This window comes from Drosophila santomea, chromosome 2R (genome assembly GCF_016746245.2).
Source record: "Drosophila santomea strain STO CAGO 1482 chromosome 2R, Prin_Dsan_1.1, whole genome shotgun sequence".
In the NCBI taxonomy this organism is placed as follows: Eukaryota; Metazoa; Arthropoda; class Insecta; order Diptera; family Drosophilidae; genus Drosophila; species Drosophila santomea.
In genome coordinates, this window is record NC_053017.2 from 7,169,565 (window position 1) to 7,195,057 (window position 25,493).

A 25,493-nucleotide genomic window follows, 5' to 3' on the forward strand; every position below is an offset into this window, starting at 1 on the left:
AATAAAACTATAAATCTATGCAAAAGTTCTGGAATCGTATTCACATGCGAGTATCGAAGAGAAATTTAAGTCCCTGGCTTGGAGGGTGAGGGTCTGGGCGTCAGTGTGTGAGTCACGCAGCCTCACGAGCGAAGCGATAGCATCGCAATTGGCGCACAAGAAATCACTGACCTTGACTTTAAACAAAGTTTAAGGCCCTTTGTGGCAGCCAGTACATTTATACAAAGGTGTATTTCGTAGTGTTGGTATACATGGACTGTATACACACAAACATACTCGAACAAGCAGCATAATTATAGAGCCAAGCGGTGTTTCTAGACTGGTTTATTCTCCAAAGTCTCCGGACGTATCGTATCGTATCGTATCGCTGCGGCAGAGAAGTCGACGCCTGCTGTTGCCATTTCACGTTATTCTTTTCTTGTGATCGGAATACGCTGAAAACGCACATGACGCAAGCGCGCAGACTTTTACCTGGCACGCTGCCCCTTTCCTTTCCATTCCCCATCTCTCTTGCACATGCTCCTATTGCATCAGCGCTATATAGTAAGAGAAGTCACCAGTTGTAAACTAGCCAAGTTGGTAATGACCATAAAAAGCTGAACTTGCTTATACACATGTTTAGACATCTATTTACCACATAGCGAACAATTTCTGGTTTTGAACATTGGTTCTTTCGTTCTCTGTAGCAAAAATATTAGTTGGTGTGACAACAAATTTAACTTTGTGTATTTTGCTCATACAATGTTAAAATTTGGGGAACTATCATAACAGTCTCAAAATTTTGCATTCACCGGTTGATTTATTTAACATATTTAAAAGAAGGGTAATCAGCTTCGTCTAGCTAAAGCTAGCTTTCTTTCGTTTTTTAATTCCAAAATTTATTGAAAAACACACACAAAACAACAAAAACACACAAATTTTGGGAGCTTATGCTTACCATTCATCATTTAGAAAACCGAGACCTGTAATTATTTCGAGTTCTGGTTTTATTTAAATGATGACACTTTTGTACGAAATCAGAGTTTATGCGAATTGGAATAATCGTTAATTGCGAAACAAACCCGAAAATAAACGCGGATGATAATCTTTTGACTCACTGCACTGGTTCTATGCATGGGGCTTAGCCACAAAAAATCGGCAGATAGTACGAGTTACCCCACGACCAGTGTGGCGTTCCACCGCTTCCGCTCGCCGCAGCCCTTTTTCGGGCTCCTTTGCTGCGTTTCGTTCATCGTTCGTGCTTCTTCTTCTCCTTCATCGCCGCCTTCTCCTTTGGCGCTCTCTTTGTAAGTGCAGCTCACTCCCACTCGCATATGTACATACAGAGCCCGGAATACTTGGAGTGCACTGCTCCCTCGCGCAATTTATGTTCTGTTCAAGTACATATGTACATACGATACATACATATGTACGTGTGCGAGTGTAGGAGGTTGTCAGAGGTCAGTCTCATCGTCGCATGTATGTATGTAGGGATGTACATACATACAAATACGCGTTCCAATTGCCAAACCATTCCCTTTGGCGTTCTGCAGAAACTAGATTTCCCGCTCTCTTTCGGTCCCGTTCGCTGGTTCTTTGTCTCTCTTGCTCTCCCGCTGGCGATAACTGGTTGAGTGAGTTTTTTGGCTGCCCGCTTTTGTCGGCTTGGTTGGTTCGTTCCGTTCCCGTTCGTTTCCGTTCCTCGTTCCGCGTCTTGTAAAATTCTTCTTCGCCATGCTGGTTCATTCTCATTCAGTTCTTAACACTCGCCGGATAAACAACAGTTGGCGCTCGTTCGCGTTTACTTCCCGTCGCGTTCAGAGAAAATACACTACAACTGCTGCTGCGTGTGTGTGTGTGTGCGTGTTAACTGTGCGAAAAGAAGCAATATAAAGTATTAATACTAGTGGAATATTAACGCAATCTAAGTGCAACAGAAAAATACACATACCTAGCTTATGTACGTATGCTACAAGATATATAAGCAGCAAATAAATGTTAACTTAATATATAAAGGAACAAACGCCAGAAACAAATTGTTTAGTTTTGCTGCGCATTCTTCTTCTCCTACCGATGCCGTAGAGTTCATCAACTTGTTTAGAATCGCGTACGTGACTGCATTCCTGTGTGAGTGAGTGTCAGTGTGTTGGTGCTGCCTTTTTCCTGCTGCGCTTCTATCTCTTTCTGGCGGCGCATCACTTGCATTGCTGCTGCTTGTTGCAATGCAACAAAACATTTTATTCTTGCCTATTTCCCCTCTCGGTCTTCGCTTCCTTTGGCGTCTGTTTATGAGCATGTGTGTGTGTTTGTTCTTTTCGACGTCCGCGCGCATTGTTGTTTGCATTAAGTTTTCTACGTTTCTACGCTTTTGTTATTATTATCTCATTTCTTATTTCGCTCTGCGCCACTGTATGCTCTCCACAGTCACGGCCAGTATTTTGCTGTAAAGTGTAAAGTTGTTCCTAGAGAAAATCACAAATAAAATAAAAGTGTGAAATGTAAAAATTCTAAGATACTATTTCAGTTTGTGTAGTATAATATTAGTTTTCTTACTTTCCATGTCCGGAATACCATTCAGTATTTTCCTTTGGTCCATAACCACTGTACTTTCAAAAGCAAACAAGAATCTGATAAAGATGAAATGGTTTAACAACCTCTGCTACCCAGAGGGGTGCGCACTTCCTTCAACTCGAGTGCGCGACGACCTTCCCCCGGCCAAAAAGTCCGAAAGTCGAGCCTATTTATCGCGACCCAACTGTTCAAACAATTTCCCAACATTGAATTCGCGGCGGCGACTGTGTCCATGGTTATTGTTGTGGATATCGTTATTGTTATTGCATTTGTTGTTGCTGCCGCCGCGATGCGGAAGAATAAAACACGAGTTTGTTTTTTTGTTTCTGAGTGTATTTTAAACCAAAATTATTACGGCAATGTTCTTAAAACTTAATCACTGTAGACTGACAGACTGATCGGCGTGCAAACCACGCTTGGGGCTTCTCATTAATATACGAACTGCCGGTTCGAGTGAGTGAGTGCCTGTTTTATTTACGCCGAAAGCAAAAACATAAGAGAAGACAACAAAACCGAAACCAAAATCTAAAACGTGTTTCAAATTTTTTCCTATCTCTGCTGTGTCTGGGTCCAGTATTTGGTGTTTGGTTGGCGTACAAACATGGATACGAGCAGAACGGAAAGACGAAACATAACATATCGAATGCTATTTATTCCATGTGTCTTGTTTCACGCTCGATTTGCGTCGCCAGCAGAGCTAAAAACTACGCTTACTGATTAAAAAAGCTGTTGCCGGGCTTTATATTTGTTTTCGAACTGATTGTGCATTTTTTTTTTACTCGGAAGCGGGAATTAGAAAGAGCCTGATATTTGATTAAAAGAAGCATAAACAGGCTCCTAGCAACAGAAATGAAAAATGTTTAAGTGAATCATGAATAGCTCTAGTTTTTCAACGTAAACACTAGCTCGGGCAACCTGTCTCACAACTCGAGAGTTAACTGTTTAAAAATAGGTACAACTGTACCCTAAATTCACAGAAGGGTTGAACAACTATAATTTTATGGTTGTATTGTTTTGAGCAGTTGAAAGAAATCTGAATCTTAGCCTGAGGTGTTTGTAACTAAAGACCTAACAAATTCGTAATCATTTTCATTGGCCCAGTGATCACTGTAGGCTTTAAGCTGCTTTAAAGATTTTTTGATTTGCAATTCAGATACGTTAACGACGATCCTTTTATCAACAACGATTTGGGCCATCGCAACCCGAAAGTCTTGTGTAAAATGCATTTCCTGTGCTGTTTCGTTACTTTCTGAGATTTTCTAGAACTCGGTCGGGGTCGTTCTTCTCTTGTCTCTCCCCGCCAATCTTTGCCAGCTCTTTGCCGTACCAATTTCGTAGTGTTGTGCTCTGCCTTGTTTTTGGTACATGTGTGAGTTTTCATTATCAGAGAGCGTTGCTTACCACCACGTAATAGATAACGCAGGCAACCCGAAGTTGGTACATCTCTAATTGAAAATGTTAAAGTAGATAGCAAATATTTATCGAAAGTTAACACGAAAACGAGGCGTACAGAGAACACGTTCCAATTGATTAGATGATGTTGCAGCACTAGACGATGGCATGTGCATCTGCGTTTAAACTTCCTTTATGAGGGAAAATTCTTGGGGCTTTTAACGTTAGCGTTTAGATACATTTAGTTAATTTGATCTTTTGCACATTTCTAGATAAAGTTTGCTTTAACATGTAACCTTGAAATAAAGTAGTAGAAGTAGAAGCGCGTTTCCTCTTAACTATATTAAAGTATAGTGTTTTAATCTACATAGGAAGTTCTTATGGTATTTCGTTTCACTTATCCCAAACTCTTAATGGAATAGAATGGAATATTCCCAGCCGACACTGTACCTGTGTAAGGTTGCGTCGATATTTTCTACCACCACTGTGCAGGACACACAGACACTTGCCATCTCGCTCGCCCTCGCTCACAGTGCAGAGCGAAGAAGAGAGGGGGAAGAAGCGGCAGCTAACGAACCACAGACACTACAAAGCGCAGTAAGAAAGAAAAATGCTGTGCAGAATACAAAAAACAAGAACATACAACGAAAAAAAGAACAAGAACTGCAATGACGACGCCGTTGACCTGCGGGGCCTTTGATGCGAGTGGGAAAGAGAAGGAGACGGTCGTGGGAGAACGACCCGTGAAGATGAGCGAGTGTAAAAGAGGGAGAGGAGAGTATCGTCTGGAATCTCGGGACCCTCTGCTAAATTGGATGCTGCTGTTCTTCTTCTGCGTTACCTCTTCCTTCATTCCCATCCCCTCCCCTTTTCTGTTCTGCTCTGTGCGACAACAATAAAACTCTCTTGTGCAGATTTTGTTCTTCGTTTTTCGCCCATTGTCTTCAATAAAATGCGTCAAGTCAATTTCATTCACCAGCAGCTGCTGCTTTGGGGGTCGCTTCGCTGCTGACGCATCGCTGAAAAAAAATTCAACAAAACCCAGAACAAAAAAAAAACCGGAGAAACAATCGTCGCAGAATTCTACGAAATTCACTAGGAATTTCGGTAAAATAGTTTCGGAATAGGCACTATCCATTACTCTTACTTGTCTTGAGATAGCTTGTCTTACCTAGCTCACAAAACAAAACATTATAAAGACTTGAGATATGAAATTACATTCGTTTAATAATACAAGTTTTGCAAGTTTATATACGCTGAGGTATAAGGAGTATAAAGAATTTATAAAAGAAGACATGAAAACGTAAATTCTGTTCCCAGTGCTCTTAGAATTAGAAACTAATGGTATTAATCGGATTAAAGACTTTTTGAAATACTTTGTTCTGTTCAATGTTAGTTAGCCGAATTTTCGTTCAATAACTACTTAGTAAGCTGAAGAAAATATGAAAATATTTATCATTTCTTTTTAGAACATAACTGTTGCTCTTTGCCAGTATTTACTGTAGCGTAATTTGCATCAAACCAAGGCAGCTGCGGTCGTGATGTTGGCGGTGCTTTTGCGATGAAATCGAGGATGCGATTGGAAGGAATGGAATGGTTTCTGTGGGATGAAGATTGGAATTGGGATCGGGACGGATATTTTATCTGCCAAGCGACGGCATTTTTAGAAGAGTGTGTATGTCTGAATTCGTGTGCCTGTCGAGCAGGTAAAGGTAGTTTCTTTGTTCCGTTTTATGGCTTGCTCTTTGTGCTGGGCTTCTCTTTTACTTTTTGCTGCATTTGAGTATCTCTGTATCCTCGGCATAAAGTTGCTGGCAGAATATTGTGACTAAAACGAAAACGAGTTTCGCTCGCATTAGTTTTTTATATTAAACATGCAAAACCATAGAGATCAATCAGAAACAAGTGTATCTCTGTTCATTTTTTATTAGAACATGTACATATTTTGCATGAGCACCGCCCAATATTGTGCCCACCACTGTTGTCAGTTGGTGTGTGTGTCATGGTAATTGCCTTTGTTTTTGCTGCCGCTATTACTGCTTTTGGTACCATTGAACTCTGCTGCATTTGCAACCCCAAAAACATTCCGCAGGGGAATGCATGGAAGTTGAACACAGCCTTGTTTATTGTGCTGCACAACCAGAACGTACGCCCTGCCTCCTCTTACCCCATCTCTTTGTAGTTGTTTTTGCTGGTTCCATACATATTTTTGCGGAATTACAGTGAAAGCTGAATAAATCGTCTAAATTCCGTATACAAATCTTTTTACAAAATAAAGGAAAAAGTAAAGCATAGAACAGTACGGCAAAGTGCATCATCGATGACTAGTTTTAAGTGTACGCTAGGAAGGTTCCACTGTTGTTTTACGTACAGGCAGCACCCCTAATTTCTCCCACATACCATCTTGATTTGGCTTGAACTTGGTGCTGCGCGCTCTTGTTCCCGATCATTATTTTTTCCATAATCATCATCATCAGCAGCACATCGCAATGCCTCGCTTTGTTTTCTTTCCAGTTCTTCTGAGCCATGAAATTTATAATCTTGTACAAATTGTTTTGCATTAGTAATGCCTGTGCGCAGTTTGTTCCACTTCTCACATGGGGCAACCACGTCGATTCTTTTGCTCCGCTTCGCTTTGCTCCCTTTCTTGTGTTCTTATTCGTTCTTCCGCCGTTCCTTGATTCTTCTTCTTTTCTCGTGCTTAATTATGGTGGGTGAAGGGCGGAGAGGGGGGTTCGGGCACGCCCTCAGTGCAGTGCACTCGCATTTCTGATTATTAGCCCGCTCTATTTTTAAACACTTACAAGCGGTCTGGAATTCGTTCGTACAACCCCTTCTACCCTCCCTCCCCTCCAAAAAAAAAAATACTGCTAAGTAAAACATATGGCACAGACATTGAGCTCCACTCCCTATTCTCGAAAATTGGAGGCGATTTCATTCCATTCTTCTGATGAGCCCGTGGCCCCAAATGATATTAATCTTGTCATGATATACAATCCCAACTGTCAGTTTAATGTGGTCCGAACCCTTCTACCACTCTTCCGTCTGTTCTTCGTCAACTATCACCCAAATTTGCTAATCTAATCGATAGACAACTCGTTCATTATCAATTCCCCTCGCTCCCCCCGCCAAGAAAAGTAAAATTATTGTTTTTAATACTCTAACTGAGAGTATTGCACTTTTGTCATGCTTCTACTTCAAGTATTGTCTTGGTTCTTATGCAAGATCCAAATACAGCAAGTATTTTAGACGCCTACCTAAATATAGTAAGCTTGTTATAAAGATTATGTATATTAATTGTTATAGTTAATGGATTCAGAAATAAAGTAAAATGTTAATATAATGGAATAAAATCAGTATAAAGTTAAGGGTAAAATAAGGGTATTTCGGAGGTTTAGAAAAAAAACCCGCAGGTTTATGTTTTGTTTCCACTTTGAACGGTGACGTTTTGTTGCTATTCTTGTATTTATTAACTAATTTCGTCAAATTACCGGTGGTAAATTTATGAGTCAGGTGTTTTTTATTCCTACGCTCATGTGTGTGTGTGTGTGCGTTTCAGGTGTGAGTGAGTAATCGATACGTTTTGAAGATCACCGCTTGTTTTTTGTTGCCATCCCTCATTTTCTGAAATTCGCAACAGTTCATAATGTTGCAGAAAGCAACATTTAAATGCCGATATTTTACACGTGTAAATCTGTAATATTTTTTGAACGTGTGTGTGTGCGAATTTATGTGCCTGTCGTCTGGCTATTTTCCTCTCATCTCTTCCGCTCTCCGCCCTCTTACGTCTGTCATCTCTTTCCGCTGCCGCATTTGCCTGTATACAGAAATTTTCGCTATGCAGTTATGTTGATGAGATGTGAATGCGATGATGCTGCTGCAACGTCATTTCTAGCATAGTTGTCTCCTCTCGAAAGTTCTGCAGCAACATAGAACAGAGAAATGCAGAGTCATAGGAAGGGGAGAAGGAGAGTGCGAGAGAACGTTTTGTTGTTATTGCTTTTGGATGCGGTCGTTGCCCAAATTGGAAAAAAACATGCGCAGAACGAACGAACACTGAAACGAGTCTTGTTATTTTTTATAAAAAATTATATATAAATTTTTGATTTGAAAAAAAAAATCTTCAGAAAACATACATATGTACGCCACAAAATTAAAAAATACTGCATAATGTTAAAGTTAAAGAATAATCATTTATCTTCAATACAGATTGTTTCTTTTTTGTTGTGTATATTCTCGTTTATCGCTTCCTGCTTTTGATGCGCCTCTCTTTTGGTGCTTCTCTTTTTCTCTGCTGCTCTCTCGATGCTCTCTTTAGTTCTCTCACGCAACCTGTAGCGCGCGCAAAAAAAATGTTTTTTGCCGTGGAAAATTGTTGCTCTTTCTGGGGGGAAGTTTCCTCTTTTTATTTATTTTGATGTGGGTGACTCGCCGCCATATTGTTTTAGGGGTTGCTAAAACATATCGAGAGGGGGAGTGATGTGTGCAGTTGTATTGTTGCTTTTGCGGCCGGCATTCAACAGTTCGGCAAAAAAAGCTCTCTTTTTGGGACTCTCTTAGTAAATGTAAATAGGATGTATTGATTTTTCCCGGGTTTTTGGCCAGTTTGTTTCCCTGTCTTTCTGGAAGTTGCTCGGTTAAAAAGCAGCCAACAAATTCAGGGACTGTGGAGTGCGGTATTGCATTGCATTGCTGCAGTTTGGTGCGGAGTAGTTGTTGTTTTTGGGAGCTGGAAAATCCCCAGGACGTTTGCCGCTCTCTGCCGCTTCGCTGCCGCAGCCACTGCCGGCGTCGCTGCTTTTGAGGGGACCTGAGCTTTACCCGGGTCGCTGCATTATGCGCAGAGTTAGTTTTGCAGGGAGCCGCGTAGCATTCACGTCACGCAATTTGTACATAACTAGCGGAGTTTTTAACATTACTTTAGTTTGCAGTGTCCTTGCCGCACACGACGTCACTGTAATGCATAAAATAAATCAAAAAAGAACTCACAAGTAATTTTGCATTTAATTATCCTTCCTAATAACCATTTTGTTCTCTCTTCTCATGGCAGCCTTTTGTGCGCGCGACGCAATTATCTGACAGCACTTGAAAGTATGCTACACAAATTAGTTTCAACTTGTTACTGCAACAACAACAACCAAAACAACGGCAACCATCCCACGCAATTTATTATATAGACTGCGTAGCAAGCAAGAGCGAGAAAGCAACACGGCAACAGAGCAACAACAAGAAATCAGGAAACCAGAAAGCGAACTGGATTATATAGAAAATTCTACAACAAAATATAACAACAAAGAAGCAAAGGTAAGTCGGCTTATCTCCGCTTAATGAGTTTTACGTTTAGTTTTCGTTGTTTCAAAGTGTTTCCTTTGTTGGGAAAATGTACCAGTATAGATTGCTATTTACCATATTTGGAATAGGTATTCAGATTAGGCGGTTACTAAACAGTTTAAATAGTTCATCATTCCTCGAAAATTGTGGGATAATTTTAAGAACCTAATTTACACCTAATTATACTTTGCGCGATTGGATTATATACTTATAATGGACTCCTGTTCCCTTCGTTTTATTTGTAAAAAACTTACCATTAATTTTTTCCTAAAAAGAGATTGGCATACGTATTTAGAGTTAGAGGACTATTTTGGGCAACCCAATCAACCTGCAAGTTAGACAAATTAATATTCTTCACAACGAAAAAGTGAATCTATGTGGAGCTAGGTAGAACTTTCTAGGGAGCACTGGGAAAGGCATTAGGTCTGGGTGTATGTGCATGATAAATGTACATCCAGTCTAGACAGTTGCAGTCACTCTTCCCATCCCTCTGGCATACAACATTCCCCCCTCGGGCGCATTTTTCGGGGTTGATTTTGAGTTTCGTTTCGTATCGCTGGCTCTCTTTGCTTTCACTTGGATTGCCTTTATGTTGGGTTTCTTGTTGACGGAAGTTTCGCCTGGTCTGGAAATCTAGAGAAGTTTCTCCGGGGCTCCACAGTTTTCCTTATTTTTTGTTTACTTTCCTGTGACGGGGGTTTGTTGTGAAACTCTCTGTTCGTTTTCCCTGCTTTTACTGCTGACTTTTACCCAACTACGGATATGCCGTCCTTCTCGAAGGCAACGAACCGCGAAGGCAGCGAAAAGGGGAAGTAAAATTATGATTACGGGGTGTCCTGCCCGTCTGTCTGTCTGTGCGTGCGTTTATTGCATTTGTGTCCGTCTTCGCGCAAGGATAAAGGTTGGGAGGTGGTAGATTTAGAAGGGCAGCGATTTCCTACCCGGTCAAAGTCCTTTCATCCTAGCGTACAGCTTCACTTTTAGCCCCGCTTCTCCACTCTGCCGTACGAAATTGGAATTGTGTTTAAAAGCATTCCGTGGGGGCCCGAGTCCTAGTTTGATTCGATTCAGTGTGTTGGGCTGAGGAAATAGTAATACCAGGGGGAAAACACAAGCCACATACCTTTCAACTGTCTTCGAAGATGTTTAATAAAACACGGTTCACAGCTGTCGTGCTTTGGGGGATTAGATGGAACAGGTCGGTTGGAAGGAGGCAATTAACTACAAATTATGATAACAAAGGGGGGATGACTAAGGAAAAGGGGACGTTGTTTGTGGGTGTGGCATATTTGTTTATTTGGAGGGGCCATGGAAATGCCAAAACGTTTTGCTTCAAGTGGCGAAAAGGCTGACTCACAAGGATAAAAGACAAGGACCGCAGGTGACTCATGGGTCAGTCGATTTCAGGGATGGAAATAGGGGAGAGCAGGCAAAAAAAATTATCGTGGTTGGGACAGACAGCACTGAAACCAATGCTACGATTGTTCATTCTTATTGTGCAAAAACTTAAATCGATTAAATCAAAACGCTGCGCTTTCGAATATCTACCATTTTAATTAATCCTTACACTTGCTCTTTCTTTTTGCAGCTGTTACTCCTAAAGGTAAACGGAGCCACCGACGGCACTTACAGCACAAAGATGGCGTCCTCACCGACACCATCTCTGGACTCGATGCGCGGCGGGGCGAACTCGATTGAATCGTATGAACACGCCGGCTATCTATCAGACTCTCCGCTCACGTTGAGCGGTTCATCGCCTCCGGCCAGCGATTCTGCAATCTGCAGTGATGAGTACACGGGCGGCAGCAGCGTAAAGTCACGCTCTGAGGTGACGGTTATCAATGGCCATCATCCCATTTCGGCCTCCGTCTCGTCCAGCTCTTCGGCCAGCTCGTCCTCCTGCTCGTCGTCATCGTCCTCATCCTCGTCTTCGTCATCGTCCAGCTCCTCGACCAGCGGCCTCAGCGGTTGCGGCAGTACCAGTAGCAGTGTGATCAGCGCCAACAATGTTGCTAGCAGCAATGGACCAGGCGTTATCGGCAGTAATCTTCAGTCCTCAAACAATGGCGGCAACTCGGGCATCAGCAGTCTTGTCGTGGGAGCCGGCAAGGGAAGCAGCAGCAACAGCTCTCCGAGCAACACATCCACCAATGGATCTCCGCCACGTTGCACCGCCTGCAAGAGCAAGTGCAGCGACGCGGTGGCCAAGTGTTTCGATTGCCAGAGCTATCTGTGCGCCAATTGTGTAACTGCTCATGAGTTTATGCACTGCTTTAACGGACACAATGTGTGCCTGATTAAGGGTTTTGAAGCGAGCACCACTGGCACTCCACTGTCCGTTGGATCGCCCAGCAACAATCCGGCATCAAATGAGTTCAAGTACGCTAGTTCGCTGACCATGATGCTGCAGCAGCAGCAGCAACAGCTTGACTCGCAACAACAGCAACAGCAGCAGCAACAATTGCTGCCGGCGCAGCCCATGTCGCAACTTTCGAAGATTGTACTGGCAGCCGCCGCACAGGCGAATTCCCAGGAGCAACAGCGCGAGGATAGCATCTATGGTTCACTGCACCCACAACAACAACAGCAGCAACAGCAGAGACAACTCTTCTGCCCCCGACACAAACAGGAGCTGCTCAAGTTCAGTTGCCGCACCTGCTGCATCCTGGTGTGCAAGGAGTGCATTGTATTGGAGCACTCCACAGGTCTCCACGAACTGGAGAACGTGCAGTCACCCGGAATGACAACCACTTCGGGATCCTCGGCCAACGAGACAGCTTTGCAGACTTTACTCGCCGATATGCGTGGCAAAATTGGCGAGATTGTCGGCATTGCTGGAAATTCGGACCAGACTCTCACCAAGGTGAAGCTGCAGTACCAAAAGGCGCACAACGAGCTGAACGAGACGCACCAGTTCTTCGCATCCATGCTGGATGAGCGCAAGACAGAACTGCTTAAGGAACTGGAAACGCTGTACACCGCCAAGGTTAACAGCAATAATTCGTGGCAGCAACGCTCCCGCGACTTGATCGATAAGGGACTGGCCACCTGTGAGGCGGTAGAGCGGAGTCCTGCTCCGCCATCATCCTTGCTGGCAGAGGCCCTTCTTCTGCGCAAATCCCTGGAACAGCAACTACAGACGGGCATTCAGGAGATGCAGCTACCCTTCGAGATAGAGTTTATGTCCAACTATCAGTCGATTCAGGCCGGCGTGCGCAACACATTTGGTTACATTCGAGCAAACAGCTCAGACGGTGGACCTACTGGCATGAGCCTGACGAGCAATGGCCATGGAAAGCAGCCGCCAATCGCCCGGCCAACACAGAGCGCCAGCAATAGCAGTGCCAGCAGTGCGGGAAGTGGTCACCATGGCCACCACCAACAGTCACACCATCATGGCCACCACAATCATCACCAGACGGCCCATCATCAACAGCTGCAGGCGCAATCGACCTTGCATGGCTTGGGTCTTGGATTGAGTGGCGCCAGCTTGTTGGATAGCAGCTCTAGTGCAGGTGGAGCAGTGGGTGCCTTTAGCAACGGAGGACTTCTGCTGACCGGTCGCGATCGCAACGCCCTGGCAGTGGAACAGCATTTCGGCGAGCTAATGCCTAAGCGGGGTGGCGGTGGCTACACCGGCAGCAATGGATCCGCCGCCAGTGCCGTGGCCCACTACAATCCCTACGAGAAGTGGAGCAACGGCGGAAGCGACAACCTCTTTTCATCGGTGACAAGCGGCGTGTCTGGTAGCTCTGCAGTGGCCGATGCCTTTGCCAGTCTGTCTGCTGTTGGAGGATCCGTGGTTAGTGGCGCTGGAGCCGGCGGAAGTACCGTGAGTTCAGAATCGCTGCTGGACCTTACCAACAAACTGCTTTCGGCCACTATCTATCCGCCCAAGTCGCAGATCAAGCGCCAGAAGATGATTTACCATTGCAAGTTTGGCGAATTCGGCGTGATGGAGGGCCAGTTCACAGAGCCTAGTGGTGTGGCGGTAAATGCTCAAAATGACATCATTGTTGCGGATACAAACAACCACCGCATTCAGATCTTCGACAAGGAGGGACGCTTTAAGTTCCAGTTTGGCGAGTGCGGCAAGCGTGACTCGCAGCTGCTGTATCCGAACCGCGTTGCCGTGGTACGCAATTCCGGCGATATTATTGTTACCGAGCGCTCGCCCACGCACCAGATCCAGATCTACAACCAGTACGGTCAGTTTGTGAGGAAGTTCGGGGCCACTATTCTGCAGCATCCTCGCGGCGTGACCGTGGACAACAAGGGACGAATAATTGTGGTGGAGTGCAAGGTGATGCGTGTGATCATCTTTGATCAGAACGGCAATGTGCTGCACAAGTTCGGTTGCTCTAAGCACCTTGAATTCCCCAACGGCGTGGTGGTCAACGACAAGCAGGAGATCTTCATCAGCGACAATCGGGCGCACTGCGTCAAGGTGTTCAACTACGAGGGCCAGTATCTGAGGCAGATTGGCGGCGAAGGGATAACGAACTACCCAATTGGCGTCGGGATCAACTCGAACGGGGAGATCCTCATCGCGGACAACCACAACAACTTCAACCTGACGATCTTCACGCAGGACGGGCAGCTGATTTCGGCGCTCGAGTCAAAGGTGAAGCACGCCCAGTGCTTCGATGTGGCGCTCATGGACGACGGAAGTGTGGTGCTGGCCAGCAAGGACTATCGGCTCTACATATATCGCTATGTCCAACTGGCGCCAGTGGGTATGTAAACACACAGACACACACTCCATGGATGTGAGTCCGGAAAGGAGGAGGATCTGTGGTCCGGCTCTCACTACTTCTATAGGCTAAGTTCTCAATAGTCTGACTTGCGCGGTCTCTCCAGCTCTAATTCTAAATCTACACAATCGAAGTTGAAATCGAAATCTATAAGCCTCTATCTCCCCCAATCTGTCATCTCTCATAGCCTTAGACTTTGCTCGCTATGTAATAACACACACGCACACTGTTGGAATGATTTTTATTATCTTTTAAATTATTGTTGAATTTTGTTTTATTTTTTTATATATATTTACACTGTTAAGCTTAGTTTTTATTTTGTGCGTACTTGTTTATGATAAATATATATATTGTGTATTCATGTTCATGTTCAAATCGGATAGTGCCGCCGCCTCTCTATATCTTTGCACACTTCTCACTTCAAACCCTCCTATCTCGCGTGCAAGTCGTCTCTTATTCGTTTTGGCTGTCGATTAGAAGCGCACCAAACAAAAGCAAGCAAAAACACCAGAAACAAACAAAAGAAATGACACTTTTAACTATATAAATACCAGCAAAAATCCCTCCACTTTTTTATGTTCGTTGCCGACTGCAAGCAAAAAAAAAAGAAAAAATTAAAAAAAAAAGTTGATTTAAAATAAACTTAACAAATAACCGCTTATGAAATGTCGAAAAGAAATGGAGCCGCGTATCGAGCATTAATTAATTAATAATTGATTGTAATTCTTAGATATATGATTGCGCAAATTGTTTGTTATTATTATTTTTGATTGCATAAACATTTGATACATTATATATTATATAACTGTTTTTTACGTTTATAAATTATTTTTGATTATACCACTTATTGATTACTGATTATTTATATGTATACATTAATTAATTACCTTCTAAGACATGTTTGCTACTTCTTTACGAAATCAACCCAACCCGATCCGCGACACAAACAATTCACAATTTTTATACTCGCTTAGAATTTATGTTTTTCATTGTTTTATTGTACCCACGACAGAGGAAAAAAAAGATGGAATACCCCTAATAATAATGCAGACAAAACCCATTTCTGTTTCTTTAATTTAAACAAAAACAACTAAACGCACTGAAAATAGTTGAAATTTTTGTTCTTGATTGTTGAACTATTTTTTGTTTAGGCATTTATTTTTTTTTAAATAATTTTATTTGTTCGAACGAAAGACGGACGAATTTGTTGTTTTGCCCCAAACTATATTACTATATTATACAAAAAAAATTATTTGTTGTCAAATTGAATTTAAATAAACATTGAAATGTGTATATCAAACAAAATAAGGCGATATTTATGTACACCAAGCAAATGTTTTTCAAGCTCTACCCCTCCTCCCTCGCAGTTAGTGGTAACTTAAGGGTGTGCATAGATCTAATTGAGTATTTAAAAGTAACATTTAACTAAAAGTTGGCAATCAGCGCAGAAGACTTGAAACATTTATAACTATTATAATTATACAATTAAATATGTCTATTAATATACGATAAACACTTAAATCAGTAAATCAAAAATCTCAAATAATTTAATAGTTATAAAGAAAAAACCGCGAATAGGGAATACCCAGCCAAGCCAGACCAATTGCTTATTTATGTTTTCTTCCTTGACAGTAATAGGGACTAAATACGAAAGCCACACAGTGCGCAACACTCGGGATCTAATAGGTTGTTCAGACATTCGAAGGACATTTACGTATCCTTGCTCTGTTACGCACTGTATGTACATGGACTCTTACTTGCAATGATTTAGTTAAAGCATTTACTTGGATAGGAATATAGGCATAGGCCTCGAATGATTGCAGAGCTAACAAAAGTGTTCTTTAGGGGTTAGTTAAAAGGAAGTTAGGTCGTTAGATATTTAAAGTGAATATACTATTAAGGCAAGGGAACACAACTTTTTGAGACTACAAACGCAACATTAACAGGAACAGCATTTAAAAAATGTTTATTTTGTAATTTTAAAAGTAATCAATATGTATTTTTGTTGGTTTTGCTTGGAACGCGAACCCCACACCTTGAACCCATGTCGTCCCCATTGACACGCCCACACATAAGCAGGTATTAGATTTCTTGAGTATAATTTAACATTATTGTATTAAACACGTAGTATTTAACTAAAATAGTTTCCCGTTCTCTTGTTTGTTTTGAAAAAACGCTTTGCTCTGTGTAATTTCTGATTTGCTTGACCTATCATTTGAATTATTTGATAATTACTTATGTTTTGTGTGTATTTACTTAAGTGAGATTATTAAATATACGAAAATATATTTTTTAGTTCTTTCTTGTTGTATTCTTAATTGACTTTAATTGACCTATTGTATTGAAGATAATGTATCGATGTAATGGTAGCTGTAATAACGATGAAGGGTTTAAACATAGTATTGTACGTTTTTTGTGTGAGGAACACTTTTTACTTGACAGCCAAAAAAAAAGTAAACTAAAAAAATACACAAAAACTGTTGAAATTTTTTTATATAAAAATTGTTGAAAATAAAACTTAAACTAAAACTGAAACTGAAACACATAAGATACTGCAAATTGATGGTAATTATTACGGCCTAATGCGTACTATTTAAATGTATTTATTATTAGCATTTTAGCGTGCACAAGCAGTTTCTGAAAAAGAAGTTTTATTTGTATTTTGTGCTTGCATAACTTTGTTTTTATGTTTATCAACTATTATTATTATTACATTTTTAAATGTTATACAACAAACGAACTACAAACACACAACATGGGACACAACACACATAATTACGACTATTTTAATTATAACAAACTATAAACAATAGACAGCATACATCTGCTCCACGAAAATGTTGTAAAAGCCCACACAAAACATAACCCAACAAATGCCACAAAAACCAACTGAAAAACCATTAAAGATTTTATACTTATTCTGACAAAAAGAACCAACAAACTGTTTGCTTTATTTTACTTTCATTTGATTTGAATATTTTCTTATTTCCTTATTTTCTTAGCATTTCTAGCTTAGCATTGGTTATATTTCGATCTGAACAGATGCGATGTTGTTAACCCCGATTTTCCGATTTTCCTTTCCTCTCTCATCCTTTCTTTTCCTGCCCCCGACCACCCCTGAGATCTATATATTGTAGTGGTAAACTATTTAATCTTTATATGAATATATATGTGAATGTATGTTGATAAACAAATTGATGAATTGAGAATCTAATAGACTGTGCAACCACAAAAATGGAAAACCGATAAAAGTTTTTTAAATATATATTTCTATATATTTAAATCTCGGGTAAGGAGCAACAACACAACTCTAGAGGAATGTGGAAAAACAAAAATTATTTATATATACATACCTATAAGATACAGTGTGTAACCATAGCACAGTGAGCTATCAAAACTAACTATACTAGCAGTTTTATTTGCGATACTCCAGATCGATATGATATGTAAACCATTTATACCGCCAATTAACTGTGCTCTAACCCTCTATATATCCAAACTGGGCGTTAAGTGCCCCATGACACTTGCTTTGGTATCTCGCTCTATATATATATAAATTTATAAATTTATGTATGTTAACATTGCCGATATAGTATATGTAGTTAGGCACTTTGCGTGTGTCGCCATTTGTGATTAGTTTTTTGGGCCAAAGTCTCGTGTCACCAAACAAAAGAAACAAAACAAGCTAAATAAACAAAACATAAAAAATAAAAAGAAGGAAACAGGACGCCAAAAATGTAAGGAAAATTCTGAGATGGAAATTCGAAAGTAAAGTAACTCCACCATTTGAGTAGTGCTAAGTGTAAGTGTTGTTTAATAAATGGCAATGCATGCTGGTGCCCAAGGCGGCCACCACATACACGTATTACATGTACTCGTAATCGTATTATGGCTACTATTATTTTTGTGATTGTTAGGAGCTCTCTATGAATGTTGAACGGAATCGAATCGAATCGAATCGAATCGGATCGGATCGAATCGAAGCGAAATCGAATCGGGATCGGTCCATCTACGGATCGATCTCACTCTCTTTTTGGGGTTGGTTAAGAAAGAGACTGTCAGGCACAAGTTACGCAGAACAGAACTAGATGTTAGGATGTATAAGTACGAGCATATTGGTGTTTGTGTCATATCTGAGGAATCATTTTAATTGTAGTTTATATTTTTGATAAATGTTATTAAGGAACGGAACAAAACGTAAATCAAAGTCATTTGTCTGCATTGTTGAGCATGTTTGTATGGAATTTAAATTTTGTACAAGTTCTAGTAGATCGGCGGCAGCAGTTCTGATTCGAAAGCGATAGCGGCGGAATGGCAAAACAGCAGCAAACTACGAGTATAATGAATGCAACCGAAATCCAAAAGTAAATTAAAATTCAAACTGGCTTCGTAGAAGCATTAGACTACGAAAGCTCCGAACGAAATGCTTAAACCACTAAATTATTAACAACATACCATATAGATATATGCAGCTAATTGAATAACCATTGAGTGTGTGTGTGTATACTTTTTGTCCAGCACCCAACGTAAAACAATCTCAGATCAGAGTTAGTCTTTCAAACAGATCTGAAAATCGTTTTACGCTCGTGCCTGGACCTTTTCAATAAGTAGGACTTCAATTCTGATATTCCGTCAAATGTTTTCAGTGGATAATAGGCAAGAGATACGGGAAACCAAATATATTTAATATGCATGCTTGAGTAGTGTCTGTTTGGATGTCTGTAATTTGTACGTAACTCAACATAGCATTAATGACAAATGATCGGTTCATTGCCCCATTAGTTTCCCTTTTTTCGCATTAGATGTAGGCTATCTCTACGATTAAGTAGATTTAAAATTGAGGAACAATATCGATTCATTGGATAATTTATTTAGACCTTTTTAGCGCTTGGTCAAGAACTTCATCGAACATTCAATTAGCAATCCAAACCAACATAACAACTAACATAAACATAAATGATAAATACCAAACAAAATAATTAACTATGACTGATTTTATACACGAATTGAAAGGATTTACACAACAAATTATACACATATACATACATATATATGACTATTTATATTTATAATGTTGCTACTATATAAAATTATAAAATAAAACAAGTTGACGTTGAAGCCCCGGATTAAGTCCAGGACCTCTCCATCTGTAATACATTTTACACTTTAGGCTACTTAACGCTGCATTCTTGTATATCTACGAGTATAAAAACTATATTTATGTGTGTGTTTAAGGCTAGAAAACAAGCCACTTAGTAGTGAACTCAACAGTTTTTTAACACTCAAAAACAACAAAATCTTAGACTGCTTCAAAAACGTAAACGTGAAAAAATATGAAAATATGAAACACTCTTGTGAAATAAAATAACCATAAGACTCGTTTAGGGAATTTTTCTGAACAGATTTTCCGTTTCCTACCGCTTTTTTTTCTCCCTATGCACTTGTTTAAACTGAGAAACTATAACTAAATTGACTTAAGCCGAATGCGGATTATCACTCTCGATAAACTAAAAACCAAATCTCGAAATGCGCAAGACAAACAAGAACAAGGAAAATGAATATTTTCGCTAATTTTTCTAGCTGCAAATAAAATATTTATATACATCCGTGCATATAATCTATAATAATAATGCATATACGCAAAGTAAGGCATATAAACTGTTTGTTGTTAGCTGCTTATTCTTCCTATTGAAGATTACGAAAAATAAAAAAAGACTAAAAAAAAAATTCATATCCCAAGCATTTTTGTAATTTTTAAAGAAAAACGACATATTGAAAACAAACTCTAAAAATACGCAAAAAACTAACTAAAGCATAATTTTTAAGCAGATCATTTTAAGAAAAAGTTTATCTAACTTTAAATGAAAACCAAATGGGCAATGTATTATGCAATAACTAAATAGGAAGCTTGAAAATACTTCTGTTTATCACCCATTTTTTGTTGAGGTAATTATTGTTTAAAACGGATCTGCGTTTGGTAACCTTAAACCTTTTAAAGTATTTTTTAATTTCACGTTGTAATTATATTTCTATCCAATTTAAGATTAACACCTTTCTATTTCTTCATGAAACCATTTGATTTATTTAATTTTTAATTTTATTTCTTGCAGTATTGCACAAATTGCACAGCAACATCAATGAAACCAGCAAGAGCTACTTGGCAGACAGAATACAGCAACATTTCATTTGAAATAGAAAAGCAAGAGAAACGAAATATTTGTAATTACCAAACATTCCCCATAAATTGTGTTATGTTGAATTTGTTGTTGAAGAAAGGAAGATGTAATGTAAAGGCCATGCATGGACAAGTTTACGTTACGCAATTATTTTAAATCAATTTTGGGACTCAAAAATTATATAAATATTAATGTATTTGCAATTAGTGTAAATGAGTCTCTACGGTCGAACCGCACACAAAGAATTCACACAGACAAGAATCAACGTTGCTAAATCATTGAAATATGCATAAATGTTAGCTCATCTTAATCATAATCAATCATTCAGCATAGATTTTAATATTTATAACGCTATATAGTGCAACTAAGCCGATCATGGTATCATCATCTAGTCATCATGCATACATATATGTATTTTTATAATTAATTATTATTAATATTTAATAAAACAAAAATGAAACAGAAAAAGAAAAAGGAAAGGAACACCAATCTAATGTTAAATGTCGTTATAATTAAGTTTTCTTTGTATACACATATATATTATGTTTAGCTAACGATTTATCAATTTTCCTTGTAAGGATTGATTTTTATGTCTCCCCCAATTTGAATTACTCGCTAAAGCCAAGTTGAATTTGAACATACACAAAAAAAAAAAGAAACAAGTGAATTCTATATACAGGGTGTTGCTTAAATGGCTTTCATATACTCCGTTGTCATATGAAACTAAGACATTTTATCAGCTAAAGTAATATGTTTTCTTTATGGTTAATTGTTTACACTGTACGTTCAGTTACAAATCGTATATTTCGCTCAAATTTTGTTTTACACGTAAGAAATACAAATAGAAAGAAAAACGAAAAGAAAAAAATGTTAAAGCAAGTGACAAGAAAATGTGGAAAATATGGACTGACAAGCAAATAATGTATATCATTGAGGGTTGGCATTTTTATTCAATACTTATAAATATAAATCTATATTACATGTAGACTTTGTCAGGCAGGCCATTCTCAGCTGTTTCGAACGAGGAAATTGTTAACTTTTTGCGTTGAAATGAAAAGGAAAATAAAAAGAAATATATACACGCCCACCAAATGCATACTATATGCCATATACTGTTTCTAACATGCATACAAAGATTTAACCACAGTACAGAGCAATTACAATTCGGTTTAAGTTTGTAACTGACTTAACTTAACTTACTGCCAGGATCAGCTCAGCTCGGCTCCTCAGATACAGATACAGATACAGATACCCTGCATGATACTCACTCAGTCAGTCACTCAATCAATCATCAATCATCTATCACCCAGTCATCATCAGTCATTCAACACTAGACACTAATCCATCTTTCCCGCAAATCCAGCACAATTAAATGTAATAAGCCCGTAAACCAAGAAACTTTTTTGAGAAAACGAAACCAAAAAGCATTTAACTTGAATCTTCTACATTTTTGAGCACAACCAACTGTTTTCTTTGTAATTTATTTAAACTCGTCAAGAAAAAAATTAAAATGTAATCATAATCGTAACTAAATTGAATACGATGTAATTGAATGTGAACGTTATTAACTCATTAACTATTATTATTACCTAAGATTCCAACTGTATGCGCATTTTATATATATACCTATATATAAAACATTAAGGCAAACCCAAAATAACAACTCATTAATGTAATGTGTAAGAGAAACAAAAAGTACTTACAGTAAATTATATATGAATATTTTTATACATGTGGGAAACGTAAAACAGAGAACGAATCATAATAATTTATTTAAAGCTGAAATTTGCTAGAGTGGCGAGTTCGAAAACACCTATTTGAATTTGATATGACAGATTTTAAACTGTGCTCAAAGATCCAATGGCAAGGTAAACAGCGTCAGCGAGAACTTGAAATATAATAAAAGAAGGAAATAAAAGTCTTTTTAATGCTTAGGGGCCACAATTTTCGAAGTAATTAAAAAATGAAAAACATGAAATTATTATTATATTAAAATATGGTATTAATTAACATTTAAAAAATGTTGTGTAACATTAATATTAAACCAAACAACAAGAACAACCAACAACAACAATTGTATTGTAAGAATTTCTATTTCCATTAAACAACAATAAAATTATTTTGTTTTTAAATAACTCAGATGCCTTTTATTATTCGATTAGAAAGTGTGTTTTGCTTCGTTTTTGCCACTTGGCAATTTAAAAGAAAACTTTCCTATAATTATATCTAGATCTACGTTTGGAAAATTGGAGATTGCACATTCCGATCTGATGCCATCTAAAAGGTAAAAGATATTCGTTAAATGATACCTATATTTAATAAAAGTAGATTGAATAGCATGCTAAAGCTAGTTTTCTGTCGAAAGCATACACTCTATGCTTTCCCCTTTGGAAGCTTTTGAGTCCTGAAAATAAAGCATTTAAATTAATTCAATAAACTAGTTTTCCTTAATTTAAACTCACATAACGCGAAGTTCCTCCAACGTCGGAACATTGAGGCGAGAGGGCAGCCGTGCTCCATCCTCCTGCTCAACTTCCTGTGGGTGTTTCTTGAGCTTGTGCGACCGGCAATTGGCGTTGCACGCAAAAGACTTGCCGCAGTAGTTGCAAACATACGGTCGCAGCCCAGTGTGGCTTAGCAGGTGGGTCTTAAGCGTTTTTGATCGCTTGAAAAGAGCCCCGCAGACATCACACTTCAAGCGACGCTCCTCCGTGTGCACGACCTTATGCATGTTCCAGGTGCGTCGAGTCTGCAGCTTTTTGCCGCAAATGTTGCACACGAAACTGGGCTCCGCATGAATTTGGTAGTGGGCCTTTAGACGCGCGCGGTTCTTAAAGCCCGCATTGCAGACGGTGCATTCGAAGGGACGACTTTCCGTGTGAACCAGCTTGTGTTCATTTAGTGCTGTAATTGTCTTCAGTTGCTTGCCGCAACTATCGCAGATGTATGGCTTGACATTCTGGTGGATACCCTCTTTGTGGAGCTTTAGGGCCGTGGCAGAAGATAGAGTTTTGTTGCAAATATCACAGGTTGTCGTCGTTTTGTCCACCTTCACACGCCGCTCGATCCTGCGGCACTCGCGTTCCAAGTGTTTCTCATACGAGGCGCGGTTTCTGTAGACTTTCCCACATTTCTCACAGTCCATGCGACCCCGTTTGGCCTTCTCCTCCGCAGCTGATTCCGAAACATTTGGTGTCGTTGCCACTGCGAGATCAATTCGCTGGCAATCTACAGGCTGAAGCTCGGCATTTCCATCACAGCTGTCAAGCATTTCTGACTTAACATCATTCTTGACTGAAACCGGAGAGATTATGCTGTCGACGCGAGATTGCGAAAGTTCTTCTGGAGATAGTTCGTCCAGCACATCCTCCATATCCAGTTGACTTGTGTTCTTTTCCAACAAAATGGGGCCGAGGTCGATAAACTCTTGCTTAGGTATCTCCATTCCCAGTATCTTTTTGGCTTGAAGTAAGGTTGCCTTCCTTTCTGATATTTCGATTTCTTTGCTGCTTGTCTCTGGCATAGGCAATGTTTTGGCGCGTTTTTGATAAGCATTATTAGAGTCCAGGCTCGCTTCCATTTCTAGGGCAGGAATAGGCTTGATGATGTGCGTCCAATCGTCCCCGCATAGCCCATACTGCTGACGCAGTGCAGCCAAATCCAGTTGCTGGTCGTGATCCGTTTCTGTGCGTCGCAGAACCTCAAAGATGTCCTGCACTTTGGACACATGCTCTGCAAAATCGATTAGTTCGCTGATGAGCGTATAACACTCCGTGCACAGCACGCTGCTTGGCTCATCCTCCAGTTGCACCTGGAGAACAAATGTTTCATCTTCTCGTTGCAGAAGCACATCCTTTTCCCTGGTGACTTACCTGCACTTCGAAGTACTTGCGAATGGCCATTATCAGAACATTGTCCCAGTCTCCCTGGGAATTCCCATTCATTTGCACCCTCACGTTGCCATGAGCGTCGTCCTTGGCGCACAGGCGACACCAGTTCAGCCAGTGGCTGCCGTCCGTCATCTTGGCAATGGAACCAGTGGTCTTTCTGGACACCTTATCGCCAAGAAAAAGCAGTTGTATTGTTTACTTTTTGTTCAGATTTGATTCTTGTTCGGTGAAGTGTGACCAGATACAAATACTCGTGGTCAGGCCACGGGAAATGCCTAACGGCATTTTCGCTTAACCCTTATGTTATGCACAACGCTCTGAATGCAGACCGCCGCTTTTAATTTTTATACCCGTTACTTTTGGGGTAAAAGGGTATACTAGATTCATTGAAAAGTATGTAAAAGGTAGAAGGAAGCGTTTCCGACCATAAAAAGTATAAAGATTCGTGAGCAGGATCAATGTAGAGTCGATCTGCCCATGTCCGTCTGTCCGTCTGTCCGTCCGTGTGAATGTCGAGCCAAAACTGACACGCTCCCACTTTTTTCCCCAATTTCTACGGAACTGAGTAACTGAGTAACGGGAACTCGACGATAGTGTACTCTCTTGTTTTTATTTCAGTAATTCGGCTGGTCAATTAGACATCTTAGCTTTTCCAATAAGTAAGATAGATAGAAATAAACTATTTAAATGAATTAATCACGCATGGGGTATCTGATAGTCGAGGAAGTTGCGATGCTTTTCTAATTGTTTTATTTCGGATTTGAGATGAAGAGCGGTATAGTCAGAGTAACTTCAGTTTTAGTCAGCAACAGCACCTGGGGCTGCCACTGCATCCCGGAATGCAAGATCTCCGGCAACATGGCACTGCGGCAGTTCCAGTCCAGCAATTGAAACAGAAGTTGGTGCACTGGATGCAGGCGGGTAGATTGCAGCAGCCTCCTGGATTGCAGCACATCTTGGAGCGGGATTGTTCGGATGAGAGTCAAAGGAAGCAGAGAAGCACCCACGAAAAAACAGGGATCACGGAAACGCACTTACTTGGGAACTTAAAATGAAAAAGTGCGGCTGATTAGAGATTTAGTTGAATTTAATGTTCAATATATTTAAAATATTCTTACAAAGTTACCACGGCTAAAAATTTATTTCCAAAAGGTGTTAGTCATTTGGATTTCCAGTTTTATTTTTGATGTGTTCAAACCGAGGCTCGGGGAAAGAATGAATAAATCCCTTTTAGGCATTTGGCAGCTCCAAAGTGTTGACATATATATCCAATTCAAAAACTACTAGATCGGCTGTAATTTGTTCCTTTCGCATTTGGAAGTTGTCAGAAAATGAAAGCAACAGCCTGTTTTAAAAAGCCGAATTTGTATAGCGTGAGGTTAAAACCTCTGCTGACGGAA

The 25,493-nt window shown here is 40.0% G+C and overlaps 3 protein-coding genes across 8 annotated transcripts in view; 1 reads left to right on the plus strand and 2 right to left on the minus strand.

The window, feature by feature from the left end:
• Positions 1 to 20,584, plus strand: part of LOC120446708 (brain tumor protein) — a 36,117-nt gene extending 15,533 nt beyond the window's left edge. The window contains exons 1-4 of one of the 3 annotated variants that reach the window (XM_039627812.2): positions 1,726 to 1,939; positions 8,993 to 9,246; positions 10,862 to 14,009; positions 20,138 to 20,584. In XM_039627812.2, the coding sequence (XP_039483746.1) occupies positions 10,913 to 14,009; positions 20,138 to 20,217 (3,177 nt within the window). In that variant the 5' untranslated portion in view covers positions 1,726 to 1,939; positions 8,993 to 9,246; positions 10,862 to 10,912 and the 3' untranslated portion in view covers positions 20,218 to 20,584. Of the gene's footprint in view, positions 1 to 1,725; positions 1,940 to 8,992; positions 9,247 to 10,861; positions 15,088 to 20,137 lie in introns of those variants that run through there. The other 2 variants (XM_039627811.2, XM_039627813.2) reach the window with 2 other exon arrangements.
• A 1,744-nt stretch (positions 20,585 to 22,328) lies between these two features.
• Positions 22,329 to 24,519, minus strand: LOC120446709 (zinc finger protein weckle). Its single transcript, XM_039627814.2, has 3 exons — positions 24,076 to 24,519; positions 22,666 to 24,014; positions 22,329 to 22,607 (listed from the first exon to the last, which is right to left on the minus strand). Exons 1-3 carry the CDS (start codon positions 24,223 to 24,225, stop codon positions 22,577 to 22,579), a joined length of 1,530 nt encoding a protein of 509 aa, XP_039483748.1. The 5' UTR covers positions 24,226 to 24,519; the 3' UTR covers positions 22,329 to 22,576.
• Positions 24,520 to 24,820: 301 nt separating this feature from the next.
• LOC120446712 lies at positions 24,821 to 25,369 on the minus strand. Of its 4 annotated transcripts, none has more exons than XM_039627818.2 (2): positions 25,212 to 25,369; positions 24,821 to 25,138 (listed from the first exon to the last, which is right to left on the minus strand). In XM_039627818.2, the coding sequence occupies exon 2, from the start codon at positions 25,046 to 25,048 to the stop codon at positions 24,896 to 24,898; it is 153 nt and encodes a 50-aa protein (XP_039483752.1). In that variant the 5' UTR covers positions 25,049 to 25,138; positions 25,212 to 25,369; the 3' UTR covers positions 24,821 to 24,895. The 4 variants fall into 4 exon arrangements, with proteins under 4 accessions (XP_039483752.1, XP_039483755.1, XP_039483756.1 ...); XM_039627821.2 differs by having other exon boundaries at positions 24,821 to 25,158; positions 25,212 to 25,343; XM_039627822.2 differs by having other exon boundaries at positions 24,821 to 25,158; positions 25,220 to 25,325.
• Between the last annotated feature and the right edge of the window lie 124 nt (positions 25,370 to 25,493).